The 13,970-nt window shown below is 35.9% G+C and overlaps 1 protein-coding gene and 1 long non-coding RNA gene across 2 annotated transcripts; one reads left to right on the top strand and one right to left on the bottom strand.

Moving 5' to 3' along the window:
• Positions 1 to 109: 109 nt before the first annotated feature.
• On the bottom strand, positions 110 to 4,037 carry LOC112290493 (proton pump-interactor 1). The gene is made up of 3 exons (XM_024536774.3): positions 3,827 to 4,037; positions 2,459 to 2,650; positions 110 to 2,355 (listed from the first exon to the last, which is right to left on the bottom strand). The coding sequence occupies exons 2-3, from the start codon at positions 2,529 to 2,531 to the stop codon at positions 299 to 301; spliced, it is 2,130 nt and encodes a 709-aa protein (XP_024392542.1). The 5' UTR covers positions 2,532 to 2,650; positions 3,827 to 4,037; the 3' UTR covers positions 110 to 298.
• An 872-nt stretch (positions 4,038 to 4,909) lies between these two features.
• Positions 4,910 to 6,252, top strand: LOC149987975 (uncharacterized). The gene is made up of 2 exons (XR_016506143.1): positions 4,910 to 5,618; positions 6,202 to 6,252. It is a non-coding gene; the product is annotated as an uncharacterized LOC149987975 (long non-coding RNA).
• The last annotated feature ends 7,718 nt before the right edge of the window (positions 6,253 to 13,970 follow it).

Genomic DNA, 13,970 nt, shown 5'->3' with positions numbered 1-13,970 from the left:
TTGAAACGGCACGCAATACAAAATGGATGTTCTGTAACTGAAAACGGGCATCACAGACGTAAACAAAGCCCTCCATCGAAATCGACAACCCAAGCAGCGAAAACATCCAAATCGCAAGTCTACTTAACCATTCATTTAACTGAACCAAACTACGTACATTAACAATAACTCTCCGCGGAGTGAGCAGCAAGAAAAAAAATAAAACAGAGCAGGTCTGTTTCAAACCTACCCTTGACTGCATCACCAAGCACCCTCAAGGACGCCCAGTACCTATCCGTCCTCACCGAGACCTACCGACCTAAAAGCTCTCAGACGACGCCCCTGGCCTCGCGTTGGACCTTGCTCCATCCTCGAAACCGCCTGATCCTGACGCACTACTCCTGGACAACAAAAAATACACCAACACAGCCAGTAAAACTGCTCCAACAGCAGCCCCCACCGCCCATTGGACTGGCATCCCCAAAACCTTCTGTTGTTTCGCACGCACCGAAGGCATCGGCGCCTTCGCCCTTGCTATCTTTGCTGCCGCCTTGCTCGCGTTCGTCATCCCGCGTTTGCGTTGGCTCGAGCTAACCTTCACCTCCTTCGCAACCTGCTCCTCAACCTCTGCCGAACTCCCGTTGCCATTGCTCTCGGCGGTAGGTGCTTTTTCTGCCGCGCTCTCGGACTCTAGAGGAGTCACTGCTGCAGCCTTCTTAAGCGCTTTCTTCTCCTTCTCTTTTTCCTTCTTCTCTGCCTCCTTCTGTGCCCGGGCCAAAGCCTTAGCCTGTGCCTTCTCCGCCAGACGTTTCTTCCGTTCCTCTGCCTCCTTCGCTTTCGCCATCTCCACTGCCCTTCTCTGCTCCTTCAGCTCTAGGGCCTCACGCTCCAGCTCTTCTTTCGACTTCACTGGCTCCATCAAGACTGGTGTACTGGCCTCTGGCTCCTTCACCGCCTCCCGATCTTGTTTCGATACACTCTTCTCCACCGCTATGGTTGGGTCACTAGAAATCTTCTCCTTGCCACCTTTTGCTACCACCTCTTCCGCTTTCGCCGGCACTGCCTCTCGCTGGTTGCCCACGCTCCGACCTCCGTTCTGCTGCGATGAGGCAGGCCCCGCAGCGAAAGGAACGAACCCGTTCCCAGGCAAAATCGGACGCGCTTCGTCTGGCGCCAGACCCCGCCCATCAAACGTCCCGAACCGCCGAACCGTGCTCCACTCGTTGTCCTTCACGTAGTTCTTCCGCCACTCCTCGTCGGTGTTCCACAACTCTAGCATCCGCTCCAACTGTGCGTTGCAGTACTCCTCTACTTCCTTCCTGTTATTTGGCTTATTCGCCAGCATCTTAGCTTCCTGGATGTCCCTCTTGTTGTCATAAAAGTCCTTCATCCGCAGGTACTCCTGCTCCTTGAGAGATTTCTTGTGCACGTAAGCTTCCTGCCTCTTGTCATTTGCCGACTGCAGCTTGTCCTGCACAGCGCTCAGGGCACTATTCATTTGATCGTACTCCTTTTCCGCCTGCTCCCGCACCTTCTTAGCTGCATTCAACTCCAAGTCCAGCTTCTTGTATTCCGCGTCCAAGGGCTTCAGAGCAGCCTCCAGCTCGTCCCGCTGCCCTAGAGCATCGTGCACTTGAGCGAATAGCGGTGCATTCGCACGAACTGTCTCGCGCGAAGCCTGCAGCGCCTTGATTTCCCTCATCAGCTGCTTCTCTTCCTTCAAGGGGATGCTCTCGTGCTGAATCCTCCACTCCAGGGATGCGATTCGGTGGTCCAACTCCTCTTCCGACGTCGGCATGTCTCGACTCTTCTCTCGCACCTCCCGCCCGGCCTCCTTCAATTTACGAAGGCTGTCCCTCAGCGGCTTCATCTCCTCCTGCTTCGCACGAACTTGAGTTAGCCAGTCCCGTTCCACCTGCCGAGCAGCCTTCAGCTTCTCAAACGCTTCGTTCCGCCTCACTCTGGCAGCCTGCACGGTGTTGTTGTGGGCGTTGCGCAAATCCGTCTTATCCTGTAACTGCTGTTCAGCTGACGATATCTCCACCTTCCCTTGCTTGTCCGTGGGTCGAGGGACCCTTACCATGTAGAAGTTGTAGACCTGCAGTGGTGGATTCTCCACGGGAGCAGAACCCAGAACACCAGACTCCACAGCAGGAGCGTCAACCTCTGCGCTGGCCCACCCAGCCACAGGTGCATTGTTCCAATCCGTCGAACCCACCGCCTCCGCCTTCTTCACGTCGGGCACTTCGTTGTCAGCCTCTGGAGCAGAGGCAGAGTTGCCTGCTTCTCCATCAATCTTAACATTGGTTTCAGAAACCAGATCCTCGGGAAAGACGGGAACCGCATCATCCGTCGACTGCTTGTCTGTGTCGGCACCTGCATAATTAAGACAAGGTCAGCTTCTTCACATGCAATGTTGCCAAAGTAGCACTAAACATAACACAAAACAGAAGCACCCAATACGGTCCAAAATACATACCAGCAGTCATTACATTGAATTCTCCATCCTGCTCCTTCATGGCTTCGTGGGCCGTTTCGATAGTCGACACCATCTTCAGGTTGTTGACCACTGTAGAGGTTGCCTCGAAAAGATGCACACCAGTTCCCAGGACTTGGTAGTAGCAAAGTGGGAATTTAATCGAGGCCAAACGTCACATACTGCTACATAAAGCTGAAATTTCACGATACTTGCGTGTCAAAGAGTGAATAACTGAAAAAGGCAGCAGAAAGTTCCAGCTACGTGAAGAAATCAACATAATGTACCTATATGAGTGTCACAGGAGCCTTGGAAATAACTGTTGTAAACATCAGTCATAAAAAGGATGCGAGCGGCCAAAACGAATAAAAGAGACCTTAGAACACTGCTGAATTGCTTGTGGACGTGCGGAATAATACTACCCACCCATATTGAGATGGATTGAACGCAAGAGCATCATACAAGCACTGAGCTCAAGAAAACCAAGCTAATGATCGGAAATGCTGATGAGTCACTGGAACCCTAAATCGAAATCATGGAATCGCCGTAGTAACAGCAATGTATGGTTGCGATCATCACACGAGTGCCTTGGGCCAGTATTAAACAGATCCAGAGTGGGATTGCAACTAGGAATAAGCCATAGTTACGTCATAGCTAGAAAATGCTGCTAAAAAGTGGCACTTCAGATGGCGTTGATCCTCTGCAGAAATAGATCGTACGTAAGATGACTCGAGACCAAAACCAGCATGGACAACGTTTCTAGAAAGGTTTATGATGTCTCCGTTGAATGTGACGGAAGGTGAAAGTGAACGCACTTTGATCGCAGGCCAACAAGAAAGAGATGATAAGAAGCAGGCTGAGAGAGATAGAGAATCCCTTCATACCCTCAGCCAGCTCAGTAAAAACAGAATTAGAATGCACAAGACATAGCCACATTTACCAAATACAAACCCTCCCAAACAGAAACACAACCAGCTTTAAAAAAACTCGAGAACAGAGCTCAAAGAAACATAAGAAGAAACAATTTACCCTCGCGAACTACAACAACAGGCATCCCAGATCCGCCTCTGTAATACGGAGCATCAATTTCGAATGCGTCACACAAACACATGGATCGGAAACCGCACTCTCACCTAACGAAGAAGACCAACATCTCAAATTCCCCTACACCGTAATTCTACTGTCGGGAACCTCCGCACACCCGCGCCAAATAAAAACCATCTCGTAACCAATAAAAAATAATAATAATAACACAATGATGCAAGGATGAGATAAAAATTAGACGAGAAAGAGAGAAGGGAGGAATAGTCACATATCCACGCAACGAAACAACATCGGAGCTAGGAGAAGAAAATTGCACCAAAATCCTACCAAATCGCGAACTGCAGGGAAGATCTTTTGGATCCTCCGCCAGAAGCTACTCAGGATGCTGGAAAAAGCTCCAGATCTGGAAAAACTAGAGCAGCTCTGCCACGGAAAACCTCATGCAAGGACGCCGCATCGAGAGCCACGAGCAACACAGAAGACGAGGAAACGAAACAATAGGGGCCGTGCTCCGCGAGGTTTACACCGCAGCGGCAGGGAGAATCTCTACCGCAGTGGAGACGACGACCGTTCAGGTAGAAAACATGCTCTCCTCCCGCACATTCGCCGATTCCGCCTCAGAACGGTCGAGTAGGAAGTCGCGTCCTCACAGATTACAGAACAAGTATCTGCGTGGAACTGGCGGGCCGCTCTGATCACGATCGCCCACAGCCGTCCGATTTTGCGGCTCCAGCTGGACAAGTCGACAGTTCGCAATAGCTTTGAGAAGTGTCCACACAAGGCAATATATTGTCAAATACTATTTGAAGCCCTAAAAATCAAAAGTCAAGTATCACGCGCTCTATAGTGCATTTTCAAACTTCTACATACCATGCTGATTCATTTCGAATAATACATTTTTTTTGTGTTAATATTTGTGCCATTTATTATCCACTAATGAGAAAATAAGGAAATAAAAAAATAAAAAATTGGTCTAATCACATTACAAGAAGAGGATGTGAATGAAAAAACCTCAAAAGCAAAGAAAATAAAATAAAATGTACCTTTTTGCTTAATTTAAATTTAGTCCTTCTTCTTGATGGTATATCTGAGAGTTTTATCCCATCAAGTCTTTAATCTGCACTTTGATGAAAAGTTTTATGATAGAAAGCTCCAAAGATATAAGTAGAAATTTTCTATTGGAAGTAGAAAGTTCAGAGTAGAGGTATTTTTTCATATCATTGCTTTAAGTTGCCGTTGTGGGGTTCCATCTCTCAATTGTGTAGTTGGGATTTTAATTTGAGTCATAAGTTTTTAAATAATTTTTTAGCACACTAAAAATCTTGGTGTTGATTACATATAAACTTCTAAGATTAAGAAATAATTTATTTGTCATTGTGTCTATTGTAGTGATAAATTCTAATAGTGTGTTTGTTTGATTATATAATTTCCTCAAATCTTAACAATTTCAATGCATTTTTCAATTAAACAAATTCTAGAAGCCTCAAAGTTCCAGACTTGTGCCAAAAAACGTTACATTCAGTTGAATATCTATGGCACATGTCTACAAGATTCTAGCATGACCTTGTTTTGAAATTAGAAGGGTATTTTGCTCACCTTTGGTATCTAACAAAACCACATTTGAATTTTTTCACATGTATGCAAAGATACCACACAAAAAATTAAAATCGAATTGATAGTTATGGCAATATTAAGTAGAATTTTGATAAGAAATGAAATATAAAAAATAAAATAATTTTATCCAAGATAATTTGTAAAAAAAATTTAAAAGTGAGTTCACATGAAAATAAAATTAAAGAAGTTGTTACAAACGAATTAAACTTAGAACCAAAGAGTTTGTTTCTTTTTTTATTTTTTATTTTTTAAAAAATAAATTTGGTAGCTTTATAAAATGAATCACAAAAATGTATGCATCCCCACCATTTTACAACACAAGTAGATCAATGTCACTTCAATAGAACAGCAGCATTAATGGGATATTTTCCTTCAGTATAATTACCTTAAGAATGACAGAAAGAAAAAACATTGAAAAACATTAATATTATAATTACCATGATAATTGATATATAATCAATGATATGTGTCAATAACAAGTAATCAAAGGCTAACAAGATGAAAGGTGCTTGATATATTTTTACATCATTAATATTCTTATTATAATCAAAGTTTATAGTGACAATAATATAACAAAAATAATTATAGCTAAATCGTTTTGTAAATACCAGTATATTTTAATTTATTTTTACTCGCAACTAGCAAATTGAAATCAAAGTAATAAAAACAAATAATTTTTGGACATAACATATTGGACTGTAAATGGTTTAAAACATATGTTCTATAAAATTTGCATCTTTTGGACGCTACATGACATTTGTTTTTGAAGATGTTTTAAAGATTATTTTTAAATAAACGTAATCAATTTGTTATTCTACTACACTATTTTAGACCATTGTTTGACAAATTATTGGATTTCATTTACATACTGCAAATTTGTGATTTTTTTAATAAAAAGTTGTCATTGTTTTTGCCATGAAAAAAAATAAAATAAATAAGAAAGTATCTTGTAGATAAGATCCACAAAAATTAGTTAATTAATTAATCTAAACAGTTAATAAAAAAATATCAATGTGTTTTTTTTATTTTTGAGTTTTTAAATTAATTTTTTGGCATGTATATCTCATTGATAATTGTATAATATAAAGGTTTTATATAAACAAAATCTACAAAGAGTGAAATAAGTGTATTGAAGAAAGCTATTCCTTCATCCCAAATCAAATAGAAGGTACGACTATACCTAATAAAAATATTTTTTCTTTTTTATTAGTTTGCAAATTTTATTATTTATCGAGGCCTTATTCTTGATCTATTTTCTAAAAAAATAAATTGCTGCAAAATTAAGACTTTATTTGATTAATTAAAAAACCTGAAACAAATCTGTTAAAGTGCATGTTTATGTTTATGTTTTTGTTTTTTTTTTAAAAAAAACTTGATTGAGTTATTCAAAAATACATAAATAATTTTGATGTGCGTGTTTTAGACAAGAGTCGTGTGTATTAGTAAAAACTTTCATTAATAATAATTCTGCTAGAAATCCCAGCACTCATGTGATAGCCTTATTCTTGTATTCAAGGTATTTTAAAAATATTAAAAATAAATCAGAAATAAAACTTACTTTCGCGGTCACAATAAAGATTTGATTTGATGTTTTACAAAATTCAAATTTTGGATTTTTTAAAAATAATTCAAAAAATAAATATAAAATAACATCATATACTTACAATTCAACTCTTTTCAGAGGATATGTTCGTGTTAAGACACAAGTATTAAAAAAAGTAAAACAAATATAATCACAAAATTTAATACACATAAATACTTGGAATATATATATATATATATATATATATATATATTTTCATAAATACATTTAATCTAAAATAAGTTATACTGATTGATATCTATCTTTAAAATCAAACCAATATTTTGGAAGTTTTTTAAAATCTTGTATATTATTGTGATTGTCGTCAAATTCTAGTTTTGGTCAAGTAGTTCGTTCTATTAAATTTCTCAAAAATCTTATCTAAGCCTACACAATAATCCAAAAGCTGATTATTTTTAGTGCTTTTTTTTTTTTTTTTTTTTTTTTTTTGATGCTTTGTTTCTTATTTCTATTGCTAAAAGAATTTAGTGAATCTAATATATATATATATATATATATATATATATAATTACTAGTTTTATGTTTTTTGAATTAATGAACTACTTATTCTTATTGCTAAGATTTTTTATTGTATCTTTATATGTTGCTTTGGAAGTTTTTATTTTTTTAGTTGTTGATTTTGTATTAATATCTTTAAAGACAACTATGTTGTAAATTTTTTGGTTTTAGTCAAATACAAGGATTTTTTAAATATGGTTTTACGTTTGTAATTATTTAAAAGTAAAATTTGGTTATGTCTTGTATTTGTTTTATTCAGAAATAATATTAGTCGTGATTTATTTCATAGTCTTTAGAATCTTTATACCACTGTAATCACTATTTTTTTAGGCATTATAACAAGTTCTTAGAAATCAAAACACCTTCACTCGACATGTTGGTTACATTAAACTTTTAACTTTGCATTTGCAAGTAATGTATTTCAACTCAAAATTTTCTTTAGTTATTATTTTAAAATATTATAAAATGATAAATTAATATATGTCTTCCAAAAGATTAACACATTGACAAATAAACATTGATTTTCCAACATGAATGTTAATTTTACATATTATAATTGTGAAAAACTAATAAAAAAAATGTATATGGTAATTTTCTTTAAAAATTGGTATCTATTCATAAAAAGTTTTTACAAAAACAAAAAACTCAAATTCTTATTAAAGTAATAAAATATTTATTTTCACTAAGCTGGTTGTATTTTATCTTTGCTGTCAAACTTGTGAGTGAATTTTTGCTTTTGCTTGGGTAGTGTAAATTTTACTTCTATCTTCAGAAATATAACCTTTGTTATTGTGTGGAATGTCTAAATCAACATTTCTTCTTCTGATTAGTACAATTGTTTTTTTTTTCTTATTATATTTTTTGTAAATAGATTTTATTTATTGTTGAATCTTATTTCTGCATAAATTGAATTTTTTGCTTTATATATTTATTTAAATCTAATATATTATAAAAACAGAATTGTATATTAAAATTTTAGGTTTCAGAAATATTACCAAATCTTTGCTTAATGAAATCATTAACATTGCCAATGTAGAGGCCAAAAATGTGTTAATGAGACGACAATAGAAATCTATATCACTATTACAGACATTAAAATAATATAAGCATGTCTTATACAAACTATTTATTAGAACAGGTACAATACAAGATGCAAAGTTGGCATTGTAATTTAACATGGATGAAAAACAATCGCTACAAGACAACAGTCACTATAATTCATGAAAAATATCAAAAATATTTTAAAAATATTTTTATGAAATAGAATCCATACAACATCTTATCACTACAATTAAATATTGTTGCGAGCCAAAAATTAATTGAAGTTTAATTTTAATACAAAATTCACAAATGTATTTTGTTGTTGCAATTGTAATTTGATTTTTAATACGAATAAAAGTCTATTTATTTATTTATTTATTTATTTATTTATGGTTCTTTAGATGATTTTTTAAATTAGAAATAAAATGGAGTTATTAAAATCCATTTTTGTAATTTCATTATGGATCTTTATTTTAGGACTTAGATATTTTGGTAATCATTTTTGGATACTTTGATACTCTTCCAAAGTTTTTTCACTTATATAGGTAGGAGTTCAACTTAAGAACTTGAAAACAAGTTCTAAGTGGTATTTTTAAGGGCAACAATCCTAAGGTTTGGAGATGGACATTAATAGTTGTTGTTCTTTTATTTTTCTTTTTTTATAATCACTTTTTAACATAACATCTATTACCTTTATTTAATTTTTTTCTTTAAACTATGTTTACTAAAACTTTACAGTCATTATATTGTTATTTTTTTTATTCTAAGTTTAGTAGAAAATTAATAATTTTATTTCATCATATAATGTAATTTATTTTTGTTTAACTGGAATGTTTAAAGTAAACATTTGTACAAATTAAACTGCAATGATTCCGAGCATTCGAGACTGGTTTGATCGCGCCCGACGTGAAAATCTGCTTAACGATGACTTGGAGGAGTCCAAAATGCTGTTTAGTCTCAAACGGAAGACACCTGACAAGCCTAATCACGGAGGTTCTCGTCTAGGCCGAGCGGCCAACACTGACCATGACTTTGAAGAAGGATATAGAAGAATATTTCAAGATTATTTTGGTGATCATCCAATTTACTCTTCAAAATTGTTCAGGCGATGTTTCTGTATGCGCCGTGAGCTATTCCTTAGAATCATAAATGGCATTAAGGCCCAGGATCCTTGGTTCGAACAGAAAACTGATGCACTTGGAAAGAAGGGACTCTATCCGCTCTAGAAAGTGGTTGCTGCAATTCGATTACTTACCTACGGATGTAGCTACAATATAGTTGGCGAGTATATTCGAATCAGTGAGTCTTCAGCAAGCGATTGTCTGCAGCATTTTTGTGCGGCAGTTGAAGCACACTTCGGACCAGAGTATTTACGCTCACCGACAGAGGAAGATTTGAAGCGAATTCTCACAAAAAACACTGCACGCGGATTTCCTAGGATGATTAGCTCCATCGATTGCTATAACTGGAAATGGGAAAAGTGCCCGAAAGCCTGGCATGGCTCATAAAGAGGGATCAAAGGAACGTCGATTGTGCTCGTAGCTGCCATTTCTCATGACCTTTGGTTTTCGTACGCTTTCTTTGGCATGCCTGGTAGCATGAACGACATCAACGTTCTTTAGCGGTCCCCATTGCTGCATTCTATTATCACAGGCAAGATGCCATCGGTCAATTACGTGGTCAACGGAAGTCCATACTCCATGGCCTATTAGTTAGCTGATGGAATCTATCCAAACTGGCCGGTTTTCATGAAATCCATTCCTAATCCTCAAGGAGCCGCAAGGAAATATTTTGCAATGGTGCAAGAAGCGTGCCGTAAAGACGTCAAACGAGCTTTCGGTGTCTTACAAAAGCAATTTGCCATTGTTAGGAACCCAGCCCGCAGTTGGTATCAGGAGAAACTATCCTCAATCATGAGGGCTTGCATTATATTGCACAACATGATTGTTGAAGATGAAAGGTACTCTCCGGATTTCGCCTCGGACCAGGAGTTTGAGACAGGCGAGATTCGTCCGGATCGCCGACGCCGTTGCCATCGAAGGATAGTGCAACCAATTGAGATCTATCGTACTGCCATTGAAGATCTACCCGCACAGTCTCTTGCCATCAAGGTGGCTCGTATGCAAACAATTCGTGATCATGTCGTATATCATGAATAACAATCGGATTTAATATCTCACATCTGACAAAGGGCTGGAAATGAACAATAGGAAATCTCGTTGTTGATATATTAGTTTAGATAAATTCCCATTTCTTGGACTTGCTGTTTTAATTTTTCCAACTCAATTTTTCGTTTCAGGTCATGAAACTGGCGGGCAGTATCATCTAATGCTGTCAGATCTACCGAGAAAAGAGCCAACCGATTTTGTTCTTCAATCAAATCGTTTCGACGTCGTGCTTCAACCATATAAGAGCGCTGAATACCAGCTAACTCGTCATCTTCATCCACGTTCTTTTGAACGATCTCTTTAGCCTTTTTGGTTCCCATAGGATGCTTCAATGGGGTAGGTTGACCCTCATCTGAAGATAAATCCACAACATCTTCGTCTGGCCCCATGCGTTTGGAATGATTAGCCTTGGGAGTCAGACCATGTTCAAACTTTGGAACGTGCTCTCGGAGGTATTCCCAGATCTGGCAGAATTTAAAGGAAGATTTCTCAATCTTGACATAAATTTCAAGGGCCTCTTCAATGTAATAGTCTTCATGTTGTCCCGATTTTGGATCCGCCAGTGACATGGCAAAATGTCCCGCAAATTTTGAGCAAGACGATTGAATTTCTTTCTGGCGGTTGCACAGTGCATCAGAGGTTCGATTGGAATCAGGAACAAAGACCTGGAACTGCTGCAATACACGGTAGTAGAATTTGGAACTCTTCTGGTCAGCACCTACTATAGGATCATGACTCACATGGACTATTGAGCGGGCAAGGAACATGTCCTCGTCGGAGCTCCAGCTCTTCCCGCATCCCATGGCGTTTATCGATGCAGCAATGCAGACAAGAAGAGCAATATCGAGGTATCAAACTACAGTTCGCAAAAAAAAAAAAAAAAAAAAAAAAAAAAAATACTCTGTTCTACCTCTACGAGAATTGAACCCCAGCCCCGACACTCACGCAACTCCGTAGACCTTCGAATAGCCAGCGGTCTATTTCCTTCAAAAATAGAACGGTCTATCGAATAGATAGCTTTTAGAACTGCGTTGGGGAACTCAGTGGCGAGTCTTTTTAGAATAGACCTCGGAATAGCCCCGCGTTGGAGATGCTCTCAATGTTGCAAATGTTATAGGATGAATACCTACTAGCAATGTTTTGGCTCTGCAAAAATAAAGTGTCATTTGAATATATTTAATAAATTATTATTTCTTAAAAAATATGTTTGAAATAATGTTGTGATAAACAATGCTTGTTACCTAAATTTAATGAAAAAAAAAATCCTATAACAAATTTCATCAAAATTATAATATTAATTAAATTTGTTACTTTTATAATTCAAAAAAAAAATCTTTTTGGTTTCAAAATGATAGTTTATTGTAGATTAGACAGGATATTTTTTCTATTGGTGCAAGGTAGAAGTATTTAGATAAGAAATTGAATAAGTGTTGTTATTCAATAGTATATAATATTGAATTCAAATAGTGTCACAAGCATGCTATAGCAAGCTTGGTGACAATCTAAGATATACATTGATATAAAGTACTTAAGATATTCTACCATATATTTACCACAAAATTGTTTTGTAGAAGCTTATGACGTAAGCTACACTAACAATTTCCAATTTCAATTTCTTCTCTACTTAATACCAAATGAGTCTCACATATGACAAAGATATGCAAGACATAGATAACACAACCTATAAAAAAACATTAAACCTTATATAGCAAAAAACAAATGTCAACATGCATGATCTGCATGTTCCTGGGAACAAAACTGACAGTCATCTTGGAAGCTTGTGGTGCATTACCAAAAAAGAAAGACAAACATATGCATTCACATGGTTGATTACTTTCTAAACCCAAGTGGTGCTTTGGAAGAACACATCTAAACATGAATATAATGTAAACAGTTGCTACAACAATAATTTATGCATGAACTGAAAGTGACAACACATATCTTTCACTGCTTGGCCATGGAATCTTTAAAAAAAAGTGAGGGAAAAAAAAATGTACTGCATGCAAAAAACTGACAATTACTAATTCATTTCTGATCTTGTATGGATTTGAGGAATTCCAGAACTTGATCAACATCTGTCTCTAATTTACAAAGGTTTGTGGTAGTTTGTTTTTTTTAAATGCAAACTCATTTGCAAAGGACTGCTATTTAATTGTCCTAATTTCAATGTTAAATTTAGACGTAATTGTGTTAAAAATATATATTTGTTTTTATAAGTCTTATTTCATTCTATTGGACACTTTTGATTAATGAATCTATTAAATTAGCCATAGAAGTCATGTAGAGGTGACAAACATCAAATTTAGTGCTTCCGAAAGTCATTTATAGCCAAAAATTAGAACCACTTCTTTAATTGAATAATATTTACAGAATTAAATTAAAAAAGAAAAAATAATCATAAAATATCATTTATTATTATTATTATTATTATTTTTATCCATTTAAAAAGTAGGTCTATTTTTTTTTGAATTATCTTCATAGTGTGTAGAATAAATATTTTTAATTTTCTTGTAATTTACATTTCTAATCTTATAATAATTCTATCATCCAATTGAGAATTCAATATTGATAGTAATGGGCTCAGTACTTTATATACAATGTATATATACATGCTAGTAATATAAATAGTATCTAAAATATTTATGTAATATCCAACACATGCATTTGAGTTAAATGTCATTATTCATGCAATAATTTTAATTTTAAGATAACTTAACATAAATTCAGATAAATCCAACATCCTCAATTAAGTTAGATACAATGCTCAAAAATAAAAATTATACAATATATTTTAAAAGGTGAAACTTAAGCTAAACAATGTTTACTGAAATAACTTTATCAATGTTCCTAACAAGTGAGTGCAATCTAATTGTGCAATGGTAATAGCAATTGATTATAGTTAAAACAAGTGAGAAATATCCATCCACGAAGCAATACAAAGTATGAATTTAAGTACATGTCTAATTATTCATGTACAATTTTTTATATTTTTTACACCTACAAAGTTCCAAAAGTCCTTGGAGGTAGTGACAACACATCCCACAATAATGTAAATAATTTCATCATTTTCTTCAAACATACTGTAATGGAAACTTTGTCAACATACTCTACAGCTTTTGGTTATAAGTACATTTGCCAAGCATTGAGGGCAAAAATTAGTACTACTGCATAGCACAGGGTTGAAGGGATGATTTGGGAATTGAAATAGATAGAGTATGTAAATCTTTTGTAATGATAATCCAATGTCCATCACTTCTTGGCTTGGCTATTAAGTTATACTGAGCCATATAACTAACAACACCATTGAGCATGTGCATATTTTAAAATATAAATCTATTAGAATGCTATGGACATACCTCAAAACAAAAAAAAGGGGGGCATAAAATTAAAAAAAAAACCATGGAGGATCTAACTCTTGATGTTAAAATGAAAGTGGTTGCTGAAAAAAAAGTTTGCAAATGTATTGATGTGCCTGCAGAGACTGCCAGAATAGAACTCATCTATAGCTCAAGGCAGTTTGGATCCATATAAAGAGACAGAGTAGAAA

Source organism: Physcomitrium patens, chromosome 13 (genome assembly GCF_059467195.1).
Source record: "Physcomitrium patens ecotype Gransden chromosome 13, ASM5946719v1, whole genome shotgun sequence".
Lineage (NCBI taxonomy): Eukaryota > Viridiplantae > Streptophyta > Bryopsida > Funariales > Funariaceae > Physcomitrium > Physcomitrium patens.
This window is presented reverse-complemented; position numbering and strand designations above follow the sequence as displayed.

Coding starts and splice junctions, on each gene's coding strand:
- LOC112290493 (XM_024536774.3), bottom strand. CDS start 2,531: ATGGTGTCGACTATCGAAACGGCCCACGAAGCCATGAAGGAGCAGGAT. Junction 2,356..2,458: donor ATTCAATGTAATGACTGCTG/GTATGTATTTTG, acceptor TTAATTATGCAG/GTGCCGACACAGACAAGCAG.